This window comes from Trachinotus anak, unplaced genomic scaffold (assembly GCF_046630095.1).
Source record: "Trachinotus anak isolate AG129_WGS33_773 ecotype Australia unplaced genomic scaffold, CSIRO_AGI_Tana_v1 ptg000005l, whole genome shotgun sequence".
Classification (NCBI taxonomy): domain Eukaryota; kingdom Metazoa; phylum Chordata; class Actinopteri; order Carangiformes; family Carangidae; genus Trachinotus; species Trachinotus anak.
The window spans coordinates 3904436-3921245 of NW_027273856.1; the positions used below are offsets into that span (position 1 = coordinate 3904436).

The following is a 16810-nucleotide window of genomic DNA, read 5'->3' on the forward strand; positions in this document are numbered from 1 at the left end:
TATGTATCGCATCAAAAGACAAAAAAAACAAATATGTAAGAATTTAGTGACATACATAGATACTGGGTGTAGGGGGGTTGAGTTTCTCCCTTGGAATGGGTTCCTCTGAAGTCATGATGGGCTTTACGGAGAAGGCTGGTAGCAAATAAGATTCTCTGAACTTCCCTTTGACTCCCTTTGCCCCCCTAGAACAGAAAAAAGAACACATTGACAAATGCAAACATGAAGGTGTGAAACAGGTGTCTGTCACTACTTGTGTGCCAGATAACAAAATAAAAAGCCTAATTAAATTTTACATTAAATCCATTTTTAGGAAAGTCTTCCTCCACAGTGCACTTACTTGCAGGACCTGATGATTTCACTAGCAGTGTTTTTGATGCTGATTTCTTCCAGTGGGATTCTCTTTTCCTCCACCTCCGAGGCAATGAATGTCTCCCTGTCCCCACTCTCCACTTTAATTAGGCGAATCTTCAGTTCCTTGGGTGGCCCATCTGACAGTGCCTTCAGTTTCAAGAAGTCTGTGGGACCTAATGAGGCACCAGATTCAGAGCCTTTTTTATGCTCAGATCTTTCTCCAGAGCTCCTTGAGGTCCACTCTGCATGCTCCCCTTCACTGGTGGAGCTGGAACCTGATGCTTCCTTACGTTTCTTCTTATCTGTGTCATAGTGACTCCGATTCTTCTCTGACCCCTCTTTGCTCTGGAGGTTGAGGTCACCAAGGATTCTACGATCCTTCTTCTCCTTATGACTCTTACTATCCTTGTGCCGCTTGTGGCTGGAGCTGGAATGGGTGGAAGATGATGATGACGATGATGAAGAGGAAAAGGCCATCTCCTCTCTCTTTTCTCTATGCTTCTTTTTTTCTTTTCTGTCATCATGCTTCCTGCTGCTACTGTGGCTGTGACCATGCTTTCTCTTCTTCTCTTTCTCCCGTTCTCTATCCCTGTCTCTGTTTTTGTCTTTATCTCTGTGTTCCTTTACTTTCTCAGATTTGTGGCTGTCCTCCCGTCTGCCACGACTGTCTGGTTTATCAAGAGAATTCTTGTTAGGAAGTGACTGTCGGCTAAGCATGACCTCACAGCTTTTCCCCAACTCATCCAGAGAAGACTCTGAGATGGTTTTCAGTCGCTGCTCCTCCTTTACCACCTTAATAGGCTTTATGGTGGGAACACTGTCCTTTTTCATAATGCTGATAATTTCTTCTGTGGTTTCTCCATTATCTCTCCAGATGTCAGAATCCTCTATTTTCAGTTTCTTGTCTTCCAGCAGAGTAGGAGAGGACTTGAGAGGTGGGGCAGCAGGACTCAGTGGTGGATTGGTTGAATCTGATGTGGGAGAACCACTTTGCTGCTGGCGGCAGATATCAGGGCCTAGTGACAGTGAAGAGGAATATTTGACCCCAACCAGAGCTGATGGAGGTGGTCTCCCAAAAGGCCCACCTCGGTATGCATACTTCTGGCTCTCGAGGACTGTTGCTAGGGACTTGAACATGCTGTTTACACCTGTTTGGTGGAGATGGGGTCGTTGGGGTGGTGGAGAACAAGATGGGGTTTCAGAGTCCTCTTCATCATCATCCTCATCAGCCTCACTTTTAGTCTGCTCAGGGAGGCCATAAAGTTTAGCCAAGTCACTGTGGCGGTAATTGGTGTTCCCTACTCCCATTCCCATGTCCATTGACTGTTTAGAGACATTTGGAGAAGGTTTAAGGTAGTCCTCATCATCCTCATTGAGAGAAGATGTCCGGCTGCAAGGGGAGGCAAGAGAGCCTTGGCGGCTGAGCACAGGAGGGCTAGCATGGGGATTGGATCCAAAGTCTTCCTGGTTGGGCTGATGCTTTGTTGCTGGAATGAGGTCTGGGGCACACAGGTAGCTCTTGATAGGCTGGACACTGAGAGAAAAGTTGTCAAGGAGACCTGTGGACCCAGTCTTCTCACTGTTATACATCTCCTCTTCCTTTTTGATAGACTCATCCAGCATGGCCATAATGTTGGCCAGACCATCGGGGAGCAGTGTGGACAACTCTGAGGGCTCCTCTTCAAACTGAGCACTGTCTGAGTCAGTGCCACTGCTGTTGGCATTTTCCAAACCACTTCCTGTCACCCGCTTGTTGAGAATTCCCCCTGTGGAGCTGGAGGTGGAGGATAAAGGTGGTGGTGGTGGAGGGTTTTCTCTGGGAAAAGCCTGATATAGTTTGGGGGGCTCTCTAAGTGCCAAGTTAGGGAGAGAGTGTTGGCTGCTGTCTCTCTCCCTGGTTGAGTCTTTGGATTGGTTGGGCGCGGCTTGCATTGCCGGGGGCTTGTTGGGGTATACCGGCTGGTTCATCCCTGAGGTATTGTGTGTTGATGAGGGACTGAATGTCGTTCCGCCATTGTTGCTCCACATCTCCCTCTGCCTCTGCTTTTCTCTGGCATACTCAGTCTGAGGTGTAAGAGGAGGCGGCCGCAGCCTTTCTACAGGAGTAGTGGTGGTGGGTGTTTGGCCCGGTGGACAGGGGAGTACACCACCACGACTTAGCCAGGGGTAGGGGGGTGAAGCCTGGGAACTGGGGGGTGGTGGACCTGAAGGATGTGCAGTAACAGAAGAGAGGCGAGGAGGTGGGGGTGTTGTGGAAGAGTTGCTGGAGAGCAGTCTCTCCAGATGTTCAATAGCAGTCTGTTCTTTGCCTTTAGCACTGCATGCTTCCTCCTCCCTCTTCCACCCCATCCTCTTTTTCTCCTCCTCTTTTCTCTGCTGCTCTCTTTGTTTTTTCTTTTCCTCCTCCTGCCTCTCAAGTTCTCTTTTCTTCCTCTCCTGCTCCTGCCTCTCTGCTTCTCTCCTCCTCTTTTCCTCCTCTTGCCTCTCCCGCTCTCTCCTCTTCCTTTCCCGCTCCTTCTTCTCCCATTCCCGCTTTTTCCTCTCCTCCTCCTGTCTCTCCCATTCTCTCCTTCTCCTCTCCTCTTCCTGTCGCTCTTGTTCTCTCTTTTTCCTCTCCTCCTCTTGCTTCCTCTTTCTCTCTTGCTCCTGCCTCTCCCATTCCCTCCTTCTCCTCTCCTCTTCCTGTTGCTCTTGTTCTCTCTTTTTCCTCTCCTCCTCCTTTTCCAGCTCTTTCCTCTTCCTTTCCTCATCCTGCTTTTGTCTCATCTCCCATTCTTTCTTCCGCCTCTCCTCTTCTCTTATTTTTCTCTCTTGCTCCTCTCTGTCCCTCTTCCTCCTTTCCTCAGCTTGCATATGTCCTTCTAGCTCTGCATCCAGCTTGTCTAGAGCCTCCTCGATGGACTGGGGGACAGAGGTTGGAACTGGTGGATGAATCTGGGACTGAGAATACACCCGTGTTGACGAGTCTCGCTGAGGAGCCAGCCTGGAGGAGAGGGTTGAATTGGATGGTTGAGGGGCAGAGTTGACACTGGAGCGAGGAGCTGGGCAGTATGTAGTAGGAGACCTAGGAAGTGGATTTGAGACTCTGCTTGTTATAACACTGTCCCCTGCCCTCTGATGCCCTGAGGAGAACGATGATGATGATGAGGAAAATGTAGGATGCTGCTCCTGTCCAGCCTTAGGATAATATGTCGTCTTCTCCTTCATGGACTGGGACTTGGTGGGTCCATGTTGTTGTGGCCTGGGCAGCCCCTGATGGTGAGGCTGGTTGGCAGTGGGAGCTTGGCTTCTCTGACAACCTGGTTGCAGCAGAGCACCCAGCTGAGAGGTGGGGCTAATGACGGTACTGGAGGTTTGGGGTACTGGCTCTCGTCCTCTTTGCCAACTGTTATTACTGCTGCCATTGTTCACAGAGCAGCCAGCAGGGGGGGATCTGGTCACCGTGGAGACACCACTAGAGCTGCGGCTGTTGCTATAGCTGCTGATAGAGCTGGAGGCCTGGGATATGGGAAGATTGGGGGTAATGACAGGTGTTCGGGTGGAGTTGGTTGTGGGCAGAGGAGGGCTGATGTGATGGTGATGTTGAGAGGGAACCCGACTATCCACGACCTGATTGTGGCTCTGCTGGCGCTGAGGTAGCAGTCCTGGAGGCCTGTAGATGCCCGACTCCTGAAAAACCACATACAGAGCAACTTTCAATCAGTTACTTTTATAATGATAGTTATCTAAACAACTGCATCTGAGTTACAGCTCAAATTTAAGCCTGTTTGTTCAGAATAAAAGATGTTTACTCTGCTTTTTAGTTAATGATTATAAAACTGACAACTGCAGAAGAATAAAACACGGTACAAATGAGCCACTGTATGACTGACTTATACTCACCAGGGAGTGACTGCTGGGCCTGCTCTGGTATCTCCAGGCCTCATGGAGACCACTTTGCTGTTGCTGAGGTACTGAGGTGCTGCTGGCAGGAGGAGGAGGAGGAGGAGGAGGAGGTGGGGGACCCTGGTGCCCCAGCCCTGGATGAGGCTGGAAGTGGCTGTAAGGCACACTGCTGCTGCTGCTGCTGCTGCTGTTGTTGTTGTGGTTGCTGGTTGCAGGAGGGTTTGCTGGTGATGACTGGGCATGTAGATGTTGATCTCTGTCCCCCCTGGTTGGGGTAGATGCCGTGTAAGAGGTAGCTTGGCTGCCACCTTGGCCCCCAATGATAGGGCCTCTCTGGTTGGGAGGACCACGAGGTTCCATGGCCCGGCAGGGTGGAGCTAGCCCCAGTTTGGAGCTGGGGCTGGGGTAGGAGGAGTGAGGGGACTGATGGTTTACAGCCTGAGGTTGGAATGTGTCTTTCTGGAGCTGAGAAGCACATCCCTGGTTGTAGCTTCCAGGAGAGGAGTTTGGTGGAGGGGAGAGGTTTGAAGGGGTGGAGGAGGCAGGGGAGGACTTTTGGGTGTAGCTGCCAATTCCTTGTTTGTTGGTTTCCTGTTAAACCGTACAAAAAGAGCAGGGAGGCAAATGAGGATGACTGGAGATATAATACTAACACAGGCTCTGATTGCTGCTGCACTTAACAAAACAGGAAAAAGGAAATCAATTTTAGGATTGCTGTCACGTACAGCACAATCAACAATACTCTGAGGTTCAGACAGCTAATATAATCAATACATCTTTATGACCCACTCGATCCAATGAGGGTTTTCCTATTGATCGTAGTCAATAGTAATATATTAACCCCTGGCTCCAAATGCTATATATTCAATGTAGTGATATCTTGCTGCTGTTCAGACCTGAAACTCCTGCGATGGTGGGTTCTTGCGGTCAGAAATGTGGGGCTGCCAGGGAGTGCTGTTGTCCTTGTGAAGAGGGTTCCAGAAGGCAGTTTTAGGAGGGTGGTGGTGGACTGACGACTGCTGCTGAGATAATAAAGACTGGCCATGACCAGAGAAACGCTGCAGCCCAGGATGGGATACCTGCACAGGGAGTGGGACATCATATTTACCACTCAAACAAACAAAACTGTAGAGAAACTCAACCACTGAGGTTATAAATCACCTCTCTTTGTGGTAACTTTTTGGTATTAAAAGAAAATGTATTCCTGTCTGATACCTGATCTGAACTCTTTTTCCTCTTGCTGGGGCTGGGACAGTCTTCGGCCGTGGGAGGGCGGGATGAAGGGTGCAGGGATGGTGGAGGAGTGTGCTGGATAACAGAATGCTCTCCCAACGGAGGGCCTGGTCTCTTCAGCTGACCCCCTAGCATCTTTCCTGGGTAGCCCCTCTGCTGTGAACAGAAAAAAGAGGGGTCAGTGTTGTGGCAGATGAAGATAACTTCAGCTTTTGCAGTGTCAGTTAAAAAACATTCCTTTCCTGAAATATTGAGCCGTAGCTCAGCAACAGTGACTGTGTATTAAGTATGACTGGTTGAAGCAGAAATGACAGCCACAATAGGGATTGTTTTCTGTCTATTTGGATGATGAAATATGATCGCAGCCAATTAGAGAGCTCTTACCTGGTGCACCTGAGCCCACATCTCATCTCCCAGCAATGATGGACCCCGGGGAACATGCTGCTCCTGAGGACCCCCAAACTAAAGCAAACAGCAAAGACAACACAGTGTGAATGGAGTAATTTTTTCATCTATGAAAAACTCTTTCACTCTGGTGCAGAAATCTGCAAGTCATCTATAGCATCGCTCCTCACCTTCAGCAGTTGGTTGGGCCTGCTGTGGGGAAGATGTGGGTTGGGGGGAGGTCCGCCACTGCCAGCGTAGCCTCCATTATGGTGACGGAGTGCGTGGTCATTGGGCAAGGGCACACCAGGATGTCCTTGAGGAGGGAGGTGGGATTCATACAGCTGGCCTAGTTGCTCCCATGCTCTGTGAGGAGGAGGTGGAGGATGAAGATGAGGAGGAGGAGGTCTCTGCTGCTCCCTCTGAAGGCCTGGTAATATTGGCTGTGGGAGCTCAAGCTTCTCACCTCCTCTCATGGGCCTGGACAGCAAAAAAAGAAAGAATGCTTGCTTCAGCATGGCATTTTTCTTTTTTTTTTTAATAAATAAATCACCCTCTGCTCTATAAATCTAGGTCTGTCATCTAATGATTGTGTGCATTACTTACCCATTACTGAAGAATTTAGTGGGATGGTTCAGTCCACCCATAGGACCAGGAGGTAGATGGGGAAGGAGCTGGTGTTGGTTCATTCCAGGCAAACACCTGATGAGGAACAGAGACAGCACACACAGTACAATCAGCTTGTTAAGTTTATTTCAGCTGTAACTTCAGTTTTGCAATAAAATCATGACTTGGATTTAAGTTGACCGAGAGGTTTGTGTTCATCTGTTGTCATGAATACAAACCTGGCAGATGGCTGCCAGGCGCGGCCGCCCACGGGAGCCCATGGTCCCCGGTTGAGTCCGTCCAGAGGGAAGGAATCCCGTGTGCCACGCCCGCCAAACTGCTCTACTGCGTGATGCATCCAGCCTGCGGAGGTTAGTAAAACCATTGTATAATTAAAGCACAGACACATATACAGACATGCTGTCATCATCACGTGGACTGTAGAGCTAAATGAAAAGTTATGTCTTGAAATGATATACATTTTACAAAGGTGGTAATTGCCTGAATCTTATTACGACCCACCTTTACAAATAAAAGATCTAATCTCTTAGTACCATCATAAGTTTTAATAATATAGCATTTGTAGTAGACCTGTCATTTTGCAGCAAAACTCCATGAGGGTTAAACTTGCTTTAAAAATCCACTTGACTAGAATTACTAGTTATCCCATTAAAATTACAGACTGTAGCAAAAGGTTTAATCAGACTTAGTAGTGTAATTACTTTAGACTGCCATGCATGAGCGCTAATTTATATCTGTGTGCTCGTACTTACCAGACTAGCTATGTCTGTGAAGCCCTCCACTGCAGCACAGAGAGGGCCTCACTCCAACACTGAGAATATCTGTACTGTCCGACTCTTCTGTTTTCAGCACCAAGGACCCAAAAGCCTATTGGCTGCAGAGGCAGAAGAACAGCAGAGCCACAGTGAGAACAGAGAGAGACACAGACACACTGAAAATTCAATAAACGCCAGTGGGCTCTCTATTATATAGGCTAGTTGGTGGGTGTATGTGTGTGTGAGTTGGAGAGCTTGCCAGCAGTGAGGGGAGGGTGTAGGTAGAATGTAGGACAGGGGAGAGTGACTGCAGTGCAAGCTGCGAAAAACTCTTACCCATATGTACATCAATTTTCACATTTCTGCTTCCACTAGTTCAAAATAAATTCACGTTAAGTCTTAAATTATGATGACTTCTTTGTCTGTGGCTGGCTGCTATGCATTATTCAGCCTGTAGGAGGTGTCAGTAAACCAGTTGGTACAGAGCAGGATTATTACAGAGGCCCAGATGGCTCAGTGGGGAGCTCACCTATGAGGACAGAACTGGGGTTACTGTAATCCTTACCATGGGCCTCCTGATAACAAGAGACAGAGGGAAAGACTAAGAGTGAGAGGCATTGGTCACATGCCAAGTGTGTGTCTGTGTGTGTTTGTGCTCAAGTGTGTGTGGTGTTGGAAGCAGTGCCAAGTGTGCAAGCTGCATTTTCATGTCAGGCTTGTGCTGGTTTAGTGCATGCGAGGGAGAGAATAGTGTGCTCTCTTAAGTGGATGATTATGTGTGTGCTGCAGTGCTCTGAAGGGTGTGTGTGTGTGTGTGTGTGTGCATGCCCAGTGGATACACCAAGGTTTAATCTCATTACAGCAGGCGTGATGGAGAGGGAGAGGGGGGCAGCAGCGACAGACGGTCTGAACAGGATGGAAGGATAGATTAAGGAGAAAAGATAGAGATGGAGAAGAGAGAAGGGATGGAGGGAGGTGCGGTGGAGAGTAGGAACAGTGCCATTAAAACGCCCACACACCTTCCCACACACACACACACACACACACACACACATACAGACATACACCGAGACAACACAAAGGAAAACGGTTGAGGGAAAAAGACATAAAAGAAGCTCATAGATAACTTGCTCCCCTCCCTGCTTTCTGAAACACAGGGGACACACACGCGCGCACATATATACACACACACACACACACACACACACACACACACACACACACACACACAATACAAAAAACAGAAGGTGTCAAGATACAAAGAAGTCCATTTTTCAAAGTACCTTGATTCAAAATAAGACAACAAAAGAGATACCTGACACAACCAGAGAGGATGTGTTTACACCTGCATATTCACCACTGCTGACAAAACTAGTGTAACAAACACATACTTCTGTTGTACTGAACAGATGAAACCACAAAAATCCTCATTTGTGTCATCTATTAATGATCAGACACAAGCAGAACTATCCAGAAACATTGATATATCATATCTCATCACACCAAATGAAATATGACAAGACTATTATACATCTGGACACACACACACACACACACACACACAATACAATTGACAGAAGGTTTAAAGATACAAAGAAGTCCATGTGAGTGCTCTCCCAATGTAATGTAAAACTAAAAGTTGAATTGCTGCCACAAATGTACAAGAAACGTAATGATAACACTTTAAAGTAAGTAACAGGTACTGTGTAATGCATAATGGCAGAGTAGCAGCTGTGCACACACAGGTTATGATTCATTTCTCTTGCTCAGCACAGCACTCTTCCGCCAGTTTTCCTAAATTAGCTCTGGTCATACGCAGTCCTTCCACCCACCAGTTCCTCTCCTCTTCCTTTCTTCCTCCCACTGACTCTGGATCTCTCTGCCTCTATTTAAAGCCCAATGTGGGATATTTCAATAGCTGTACACTTTTAGCTTGTCAGAGGGGGGTGCTGTAGAGTGACACACACCCCACCCTCTCTATCTCTTCCCTTCTGCCTCACAGGAATCATCGTCCACCAGGCACTGCTGTTATGTGACGATAGGCTGGTGTTAACTGTCAAGACTGCGCTCGACATGCTTTAAGACACACTGATACAAACACAGTCTCATGCTGAGCGTACCTTTTAGAGTAGCACCAAGTTATTGATTCACAGTTGTGTTAAGTCTCAGCCTCGGCTGCCAATCATCTCTCTGGGGTCTCCTCAACCCTGAAAGACAGAGAAGACAAAAACATTCATATCAAGCTGTCATAAAAACAACATGAAGTCACGCTAAACACAAAACTCAGATGTGATCAAAACTGCCATCAACCTAAAGTCTCTAAGCATATGATGTAATTCAAAGCTGAGGGTGGTCTTCTGATTTCAGTATGAACTGAGAACTTCTGTGTCCTGCTGCTTCTCTTTTCTGGCTTTCTAGACAGTGAATCGTCTCTACCCTCACTCCTCCTGGTTTCCTGACTTCTGAGGTGACGCCTGGTTTCAGAGCAGTGTGGAAAACCTGAGGGTGGCTCAGAGGCGAAGGGCTAAATCAGCAAGGAGGCCGACACAATAGGAGCAAGGGGGGGCTCTTGTTCACTCACTCTCTCTTTCTCTTCTCATAGACACAATGGTGAGACTGACTGCAGCTTAGCAGGGCGAGCAGACACACAAACAAGGCTGATCTCACTCTAACAGGAAGAGCTGCGCAGGCTAAGTCAACTATCACATGCGAAACAGTACCACTGCGGAAACATAGTAAAATAATAAAACACAAGGCATCATAGGCAAAGAAGAGAGTGGGACAGAATAAAAGGTTTAAAAATAAATCCAGCAAGAGACCCAGCTATGACGAGAGTACAGACAGGGACACTGTGGTGAGGTTGTAATTACCTCTTTTATAGAGGGTGTGTGTTTATGTCTGTTGTGACCAAATGGTCGTCTATTCCAGTTGCAATCCTGGCTATCACATAGCTCACAGCCACTGAACCAGCTCAGTGTGAGAAACTCCGCACTCTGAAACTCGATAGTGTACACAGACGCAGACAGTGTTACATACCAGCTCAGGTTCTATCAGATGATACCGAAGTGATGAAATGTGGTTATATGAGCTATGAGTTAGGGTTCAGAGTATGAGAGGAGAAAACAGTGAGAGTGTGTGAGCATTACGCATTTCGCTTTTTGGGGGAACCCCTGATGACTCAGCACCCTGAAAGAGGGCTTACCCAAAACCGCGGCCCTAAACTCCGCCCTCTTGGGACACCACTTACAGTCAGGTGACCGGGGGCGTGTTTCTGCTCCACTGCAGATGTGACAACAGCGGGAATTTCTCGGACTTCGTGGTATCATTTCTGCGTCCTATACAGTGTGGTGCATGGGTTGATTGTACGTGTGTATGTGTATTTACACAGACAAACAGGATGTGATGACGAGCTACAGGGGGTTTCATGGCTCAGGGACGAATCAGAGTATCAGACCGCAAGTTCAAGATAAACGAAGAGGAAAATTTGACAAAAATCTGAGGATCACTTTCACACAAATATTCACTGTTTTACCAACTCCTGATCAATAAAGTTACAATTTTACTCAGCGACTTACATATTCAGCTTCAGTGACATCCTGAACACTTAAAGTGCTTAAGCTGTCTTCACTTGAACCTCAATCTAACCACAACAAGCTACAGTGGTACTCTATCAAGCTGAGTACAGTAAGTGAATCTAGGTAAAGTTAAACTAATCTAAGTATTTACTTCTCTTCTACTCAGCTGTACACAGCTGATATTTTTATCAATTATTACCAAAGATGACATAATTCACCATTAGATCAAAAATTCCCCTATGGTACATCGTGTTCAAGTGAAATCCCCCCATCGCCGTCAGACATCAAAGAGTAGTTCCTGTCAACGCCCTCGTTGTCGTAGTTACGCAAGATAGTTATTGTCCTGGCAACACCAGCTATCAGCTGGGAGGCGGGGCCAAACAGAAAGCTTTGGCAAGCAGACAAAGCAGTGCCAACTGCTGTCAACCACACCAACTAAGAGGCAAGAAAGAAAATAAAGGAGCTCTGTTGAATCCTCTGTGGCATCTAACAAAGAAATATATACACACACACATACTAAATAAATAAATCCACTGCAATCCCACGTGACACACAAACAAGTCACAAGCTTGTCTCTATACACAGGGAAGCTTGCCTGACACAAGCGGAGGGAAGCAAATGGTTGAAATGAAGATGTTCAGATGACGTCTGACTCGGTGCAAGAGCCTTAATCTATTCATCCTCACCCTTCTTCACTGCCAACCACTGGCCTCTGCTGGTCCCCAGCTAGACAAACACACTGAGGCCACGAGAGGAAAATAGACTGGAGAGATGAGGGGAGGCAGTGAGGGCATACACTGAATAAAAACATCCATCTGTGTAAAAAAAAATCCTACTTCTTTCCTGCATTGTGAGACATGAAAAACCTGAAAGAGGCAGTCCTCTCTCATCCTGGTGACAAATTTCAAAATTTTGAATTTAATACAACTGTCGATTTGACTTTCTGCTGGACAGTGATGTTAACCAGTATTCCTTGGAAAAGAGCAATAGACAGATGGGTAAGAAGACAGCTTAAAGTGACAGTGTTGGCGTGACCATATGATCAATGACAAAGGATAAGACCACTGAAAATGTCGAGCTTGAGGGGGTATTGGCAGCTGGAGTGTGTTACTGTCCTAGTAAAGTCACAGCAGAGTCTGTGTGATAAGACATGACCAGATAAGGCTGGGAGAAGAGGCAGATAAGAGGGAACAGAGCGAGGGAAAGGTTCTGGCAGCAATGAGTTTCTGGCTGAGGATGACGGAAGGGCCATGCATGGTCCTGTGTCTCTCTCTCTCTCTCACTGTGTCTTGTTCTGTCCTCCCTCGCCCTCTCTACTCCATTTGGCGATTACATAATCAGGCACAGATAGAGATCATGTTCAGGAGGAAACACCATGCATTTCTCTCTATTACACACACAGAGAGGAACAGTCAGCCCCTGCATCCGTCCGCCCCCACCACCGTTGCCAGGCTCCCTGTGTGTGTCCATGTATGTGTGTTTGTTTGTTTGTGCGTGTGCAAACGTCAGCGCATACCGTTCCAAGACGGTGATGCGGGCTAACTTCATCCTTTACGCACGCACACTCTCACAAAATCAGAATAGTGTTCTAGCCAGAACACACAGGGCAGTGTAGGTCAGCCAAGGACACAGCAAGCAAACATTGTTCCTGCCCACAAACACAGGAGCACCTGACCTCCGTGATGGACCATTATCTCCTGCTAGGAGCACAACCCTCCATCCAGGAGGCAGGGCGCTGACCTAACCCTTCACCCAGTTACAGCCACATCTTCTACGCTGAGCAGCAGCACACTATGCAGCCATAACAGGCCAGATAAAAGCTACTATTTGTCTTACTTTGTCTCTTCCTGGCTTACATGTGCACCCCCTCACATCTGCTCTACATTCAGGCCATGACAGAGAGAGCCACTAAAGCACAGGGGGGAGGATTATTCAAAATCTTCACATTAAACCTCTGCTGGGTTGACACTGCCCATCCCATCAGCTTTCAGTAGATTTTGAAACAACAGTGAGAAGCGTCAGGTTAACAAACAGCTAAAGGCTGTCTTGTTCTGGCTGTTGGTGGTCAGCCTGTCAACGTGTTCTTTGGTTTGTCACCACCTCTTTTTCCACTCATTGTTTTATTCTTAAGAAGTGCTATAGCGGAAAAGCATTAAAAAAGATGAAAAAGTTGATTTCCGGACCCCCAGTGACACACTGACAGAAACAGTTAACCCACATTTTCATCTGCGTGTGGAAAAAGAAACCAAACACGGAAGAGCAGGGGGTGGGGGTCTGGCAGAAAAACATGAAAACACGAGGCCCCTTTTGTCTGCTGCACTCACCACCCTGACATCTGGGCTGTGACTGACAACACACAACTGGCTTAGTGTGGTGCATCTCCTTTTTTCTCTCACATACACACACACAGATCAGATTCACATGACGTGTGTGACGTTAAAGAGAAGGGGAACAAGAGCTTGGAGGGGAGAGGAAGCTGTCGTCACAACCACAGGAAGCAGGCCTCCCTGAGGGGTTTGGGGGCGTGTGTGTGTGAAAGAGAAGAGAGGTCTAGGGGAAGAGTCTTAAGGCAGAGGCTTCCTGTTGAAAAAATATGAACTTTATTTGTGTTTTAGTAGTTCTACAAAAACCTTTTGACCGTAAAAAGTAGACAAAACTGATGTTGTGTGACTAATATGAGTCTGTGCAGATGTGAAACAAGAAGAGTCAACTCAAAAATCTGAACTGTTTCACTTACAGCCACTAAAATACACCTCAGACACACAGTCATCCTTTGTGAACGGCACGTGTCTCCAACCCATGATTCACATAAGTCTCATCAACAATAAAGTCAACTGACTTAAAAAGCCATTTACTTGGCTCTGACCCGGGTGTTAAGTGAAAAGCCTGGTTTGTCCTCTCTTTAGTTTCTGGTAAAAGTGACAAACATATGATGGCAGAATGTGTGTGTGTGTGTGTGTGTGTGTGTGTGTGTGTGTGTGTGTGTGTGTGTGTGTGTGTGTGTGTGTGTGTGTGTGATGAATAATGCCTCCTCCCAGTCACTTGTGCTCCCTGCTTCATTTCACAGAAACCCTGTGTTACTGACAGAACATCAGTCTGGATTTCTCGACAGCCCCAACAACACTTCTGGGTACTTCACTGTCTGAATCAAGAGGTGTGTATGAGACACACAAAAAGAAAATGACTCAACACCTGGCTTCTGACTCTTAAGAAAGGAAAACAGCAAATAAATCCCGACAAACCGGATATCAGAGAGGATGTGGGCGTCTCATTGAGAACTGACTATGGCTTCATCATCATCACTCTCGATTTCCACACTTCAGCAACCTCAAAAGCCCCAGAACTTTTCTTGCTGCTTCTCCAGTTGATTGCTTTCAATAACAAATCTAAAAAAAGCTCAGGACAAAACAGAACATCACGCTGCCTCTTTTCATAGGAAAAACTGCCTCAAAATCAGAACTGCAAAATCCCCCTCCCTTGTGCTGCTCTTTCTCTCTCCAGGTGCTCCTATTCCTCATCCAGGGCTAACACGCGCACACACACAAACCAACTAGCTTAGAAATGCTTCAAACAAGACGAGACTCTGCTCCCTTGGTAACAGTTGCCAGGGGGACCAGTCGCGTCTTTACCAACAGTCATTAAACTAAGACAGAGAGGCAGAGGTAGACAGAGAAGAACTCATAATAGGGTTTATGACGGCTCTTCACTGATCAACATGTTTACCAAGGCACAGGACACACTGACCTCACACACACACCATCCTCTTCCTCTCATCAGCAGTCTGCGTGTGTGAATAACAAAAAACAACATAGATGTGTGTGTGTGTGTGTGTGTGTATGTGTCCTATATGCCTCATAGTTAATGACAGCATGCGTGCAGATGGCCGCTGCTGTGTTGTCCTTACAGTGGGTGTGATTACGCACGAATCATTTAGACTTTATCAGTACAACTGTGACGCAGACTGAGCGGCTTTGTTATGGCGGCGCCGTTTGTTCATTTAGGTCAGAGAACATCCAAGTCTTGTTTATAGATTCCTCAAATACCAATGTTAGGCTTTTTTTTTCTTACTCTGGGAAAAAGTGAAATGATGCAGATGGGCGTACGTGCTAGCTGAGTTACCATTTATTCTGCCAGTGTGGTCGAGGTGGATAAAAGTATTCACAGGAGGTGAGTGGAGGTAAAAAAGGAAGGAAGAAAATTCTTTCCAAGGTGTGAGAGTTTGTTTAATTTTGTGTATGAGTCACACACACACACACACAGTGTGTAGGTACATACACCTCCCTTCCACTGTGGCATCATCATCAGTGGCAACGAGCCAGAGATAACAGAGAGGAACTGAAGTCAGAGGGAAAACTTTCCTTTCACTCTCACTCGGTTCAGCAGACAAACAGAAAGCAAACTTCCTCCTTCCTCTATAACACAGCTCTCTTCACTTAGGATGGATTCAACTTTGAAAAAATATTATTTTCTCTGATATCATTGTTAATTCTGTCTTCAAAATCCTGCGATGTTTTACATTAGCTTATTTGCCCTGCCTGTGGCCGCATCTGAATGATTGCCCGCTCCTGTAAAAGCTCTCAGCGAGTTCACTCCTCAACTTCTGGACTAAATTATACCAATCTGTTTTTCCTCACTGTTCTCAGGTCCAAAACACAGCGTAACAGAACCTGGAGCGAGACCACAGCTGCATATATGACCAATATTTATAGTTATGGATGTCTGAGCCTCGTGGTTGGCTGGCAGTGGAGAAGAACCCTGCTGGTCCATAGAAACTAATGAGAAATAAGCAATAAAGACCATGACTTCATCCATACATGTTGGTGATTAATGTAATCCAAACCACTTTTCCATATTTCAAAACCTAAAAGACCTATTAACATGCAAAAAGTGGCAATGGTACATATACAGTATGTAGAACCCTTTATTTGTTTGCACCATTTTTGTGGTGTTTTATTGCCCAGTTTTGTCATTTCACCTTATGTCATTTCAATAATCATTAAATTAAAGTTTCATCGTGACTCTCTCTCTCCCTCATTCCTTTCACCATTTTCTTGTCTTTCAGTTTTTTCTATAAATAAGAAAAAACGCACAAAAATAAGCCTTCTCATATGCCGGACCCAACAGAAGTTGACTTGCATCCTGTTTTTTGGGCCCTGGTCCCCACTTTGTAAGAGTGGGATCCACACCAGGCAGTCTCACACTGCATGGTGGAATTCCACACTTGGCTGACTGAGTTGTTGCCCCTCTTGGCCCCAACGAAACTCTAAAACCTTAACCCTGTCTGAACAAGCTTGGTGTGCTGAAGCGTTTGCATGTACCACAGGAAACTAAATAAACTAATGGGTATTTTACTGCATTTCTGAGGGCAGCCAATCAGCAGTAAGCCCTCTCGCAATGCAATAAATTCAGTTAGTACTGTTTCAGAAAATAAATACTACTGTTCTTAATGTCTATTAAATAAATGGTGGGGAATTGGATTGGTTATGGGAAATTCCTCAACTGGTTTCCAGCCTTTGTGCCAACTAACACGTAGCAAAACTCGTGTTTTAACGCCTGATGTGTCGGGGTGTGTGGGGAGTGTCTGTGAAACTGTCAGCAGGACAGATGCTGTTCTGCACCTCCTCTATTCCCTCTTTCTCTCTCGTTTTGTGCAAGTGCTCTGGAGGAGAAACGACACCCTTTACTGGAAAGGCTGCAAGAGTGTGGTGTCAGACAAACAAATGTTTCATCACGACATCAAATCACTTCCCCCTCCCTGCTTCCCTTTGAAACACACACTTGATTGTGTTTGTTTTCTGTAACGGGCAACAAAAGTCGAGACTGACAAGAGAACCCCCTAAAATCTGATGGACTACCACACATCCAACACACACACTGGTCTTGTTTCATCGCTTCTAACTGTTGCAGTTCGATGAGTAAGCACTTTACTGCAGCCTACTGACCCATTTCCCATGCCAGCCACACGCATAAAGGAAAAACCTTAATTAGATCAGAGTA

General features: G+C 46.5%; 1 protein-coding gene across 1 annotated transcript in view; it reads right to left on the bottom strand.

Annotated features, from left to right (window-relative positions):
* The window catches only part of kdm6ba (lysine (K)-specific demethylase 6B, a), a 94190-nt gene that overhangs the window by 5202 nt on the left and 72178 nt on the right, over positions 1-16810 (bottom strand). The window contains exons 6-16 of the mRNA XM_071477868.1: positions 9359-9445; positions 7236-7357; positions 6702-6825; positions 6463-6558; positions 6048-6336; positions 5857-5934; positions 5455-5628; positions 5136-5318; positions 4237-4830; positions 341-4023; positions 56-185 (exon numbers count right to left, since the gene is read on the bottom strand). Of these exons, the coding sequence (XP_071333969.1) occupies positions 56-185; positions 341-4023; positions 4237-4830; positions 5136-5318; positions 5455-5628; positions 5857-5934; positions 6048-6336; positions 6463-6558; positions 6702-6820 (5346 nt within the window). The 5' untranslated portion in view covers positions 6821-6825; positions 7236-7357; positions 9359-9445. The remainder of the gene's footprint in view (positions 1-55; positions 186-340; positions 4024-4236; positions 4831-5135; positions 5319-5454; positions 5629-5856; positions 5935-6047; positions 6337-6462; positions 6559-6701; positions 6826-7235; positions 7358-9358; positions 9446-16810) is intronic.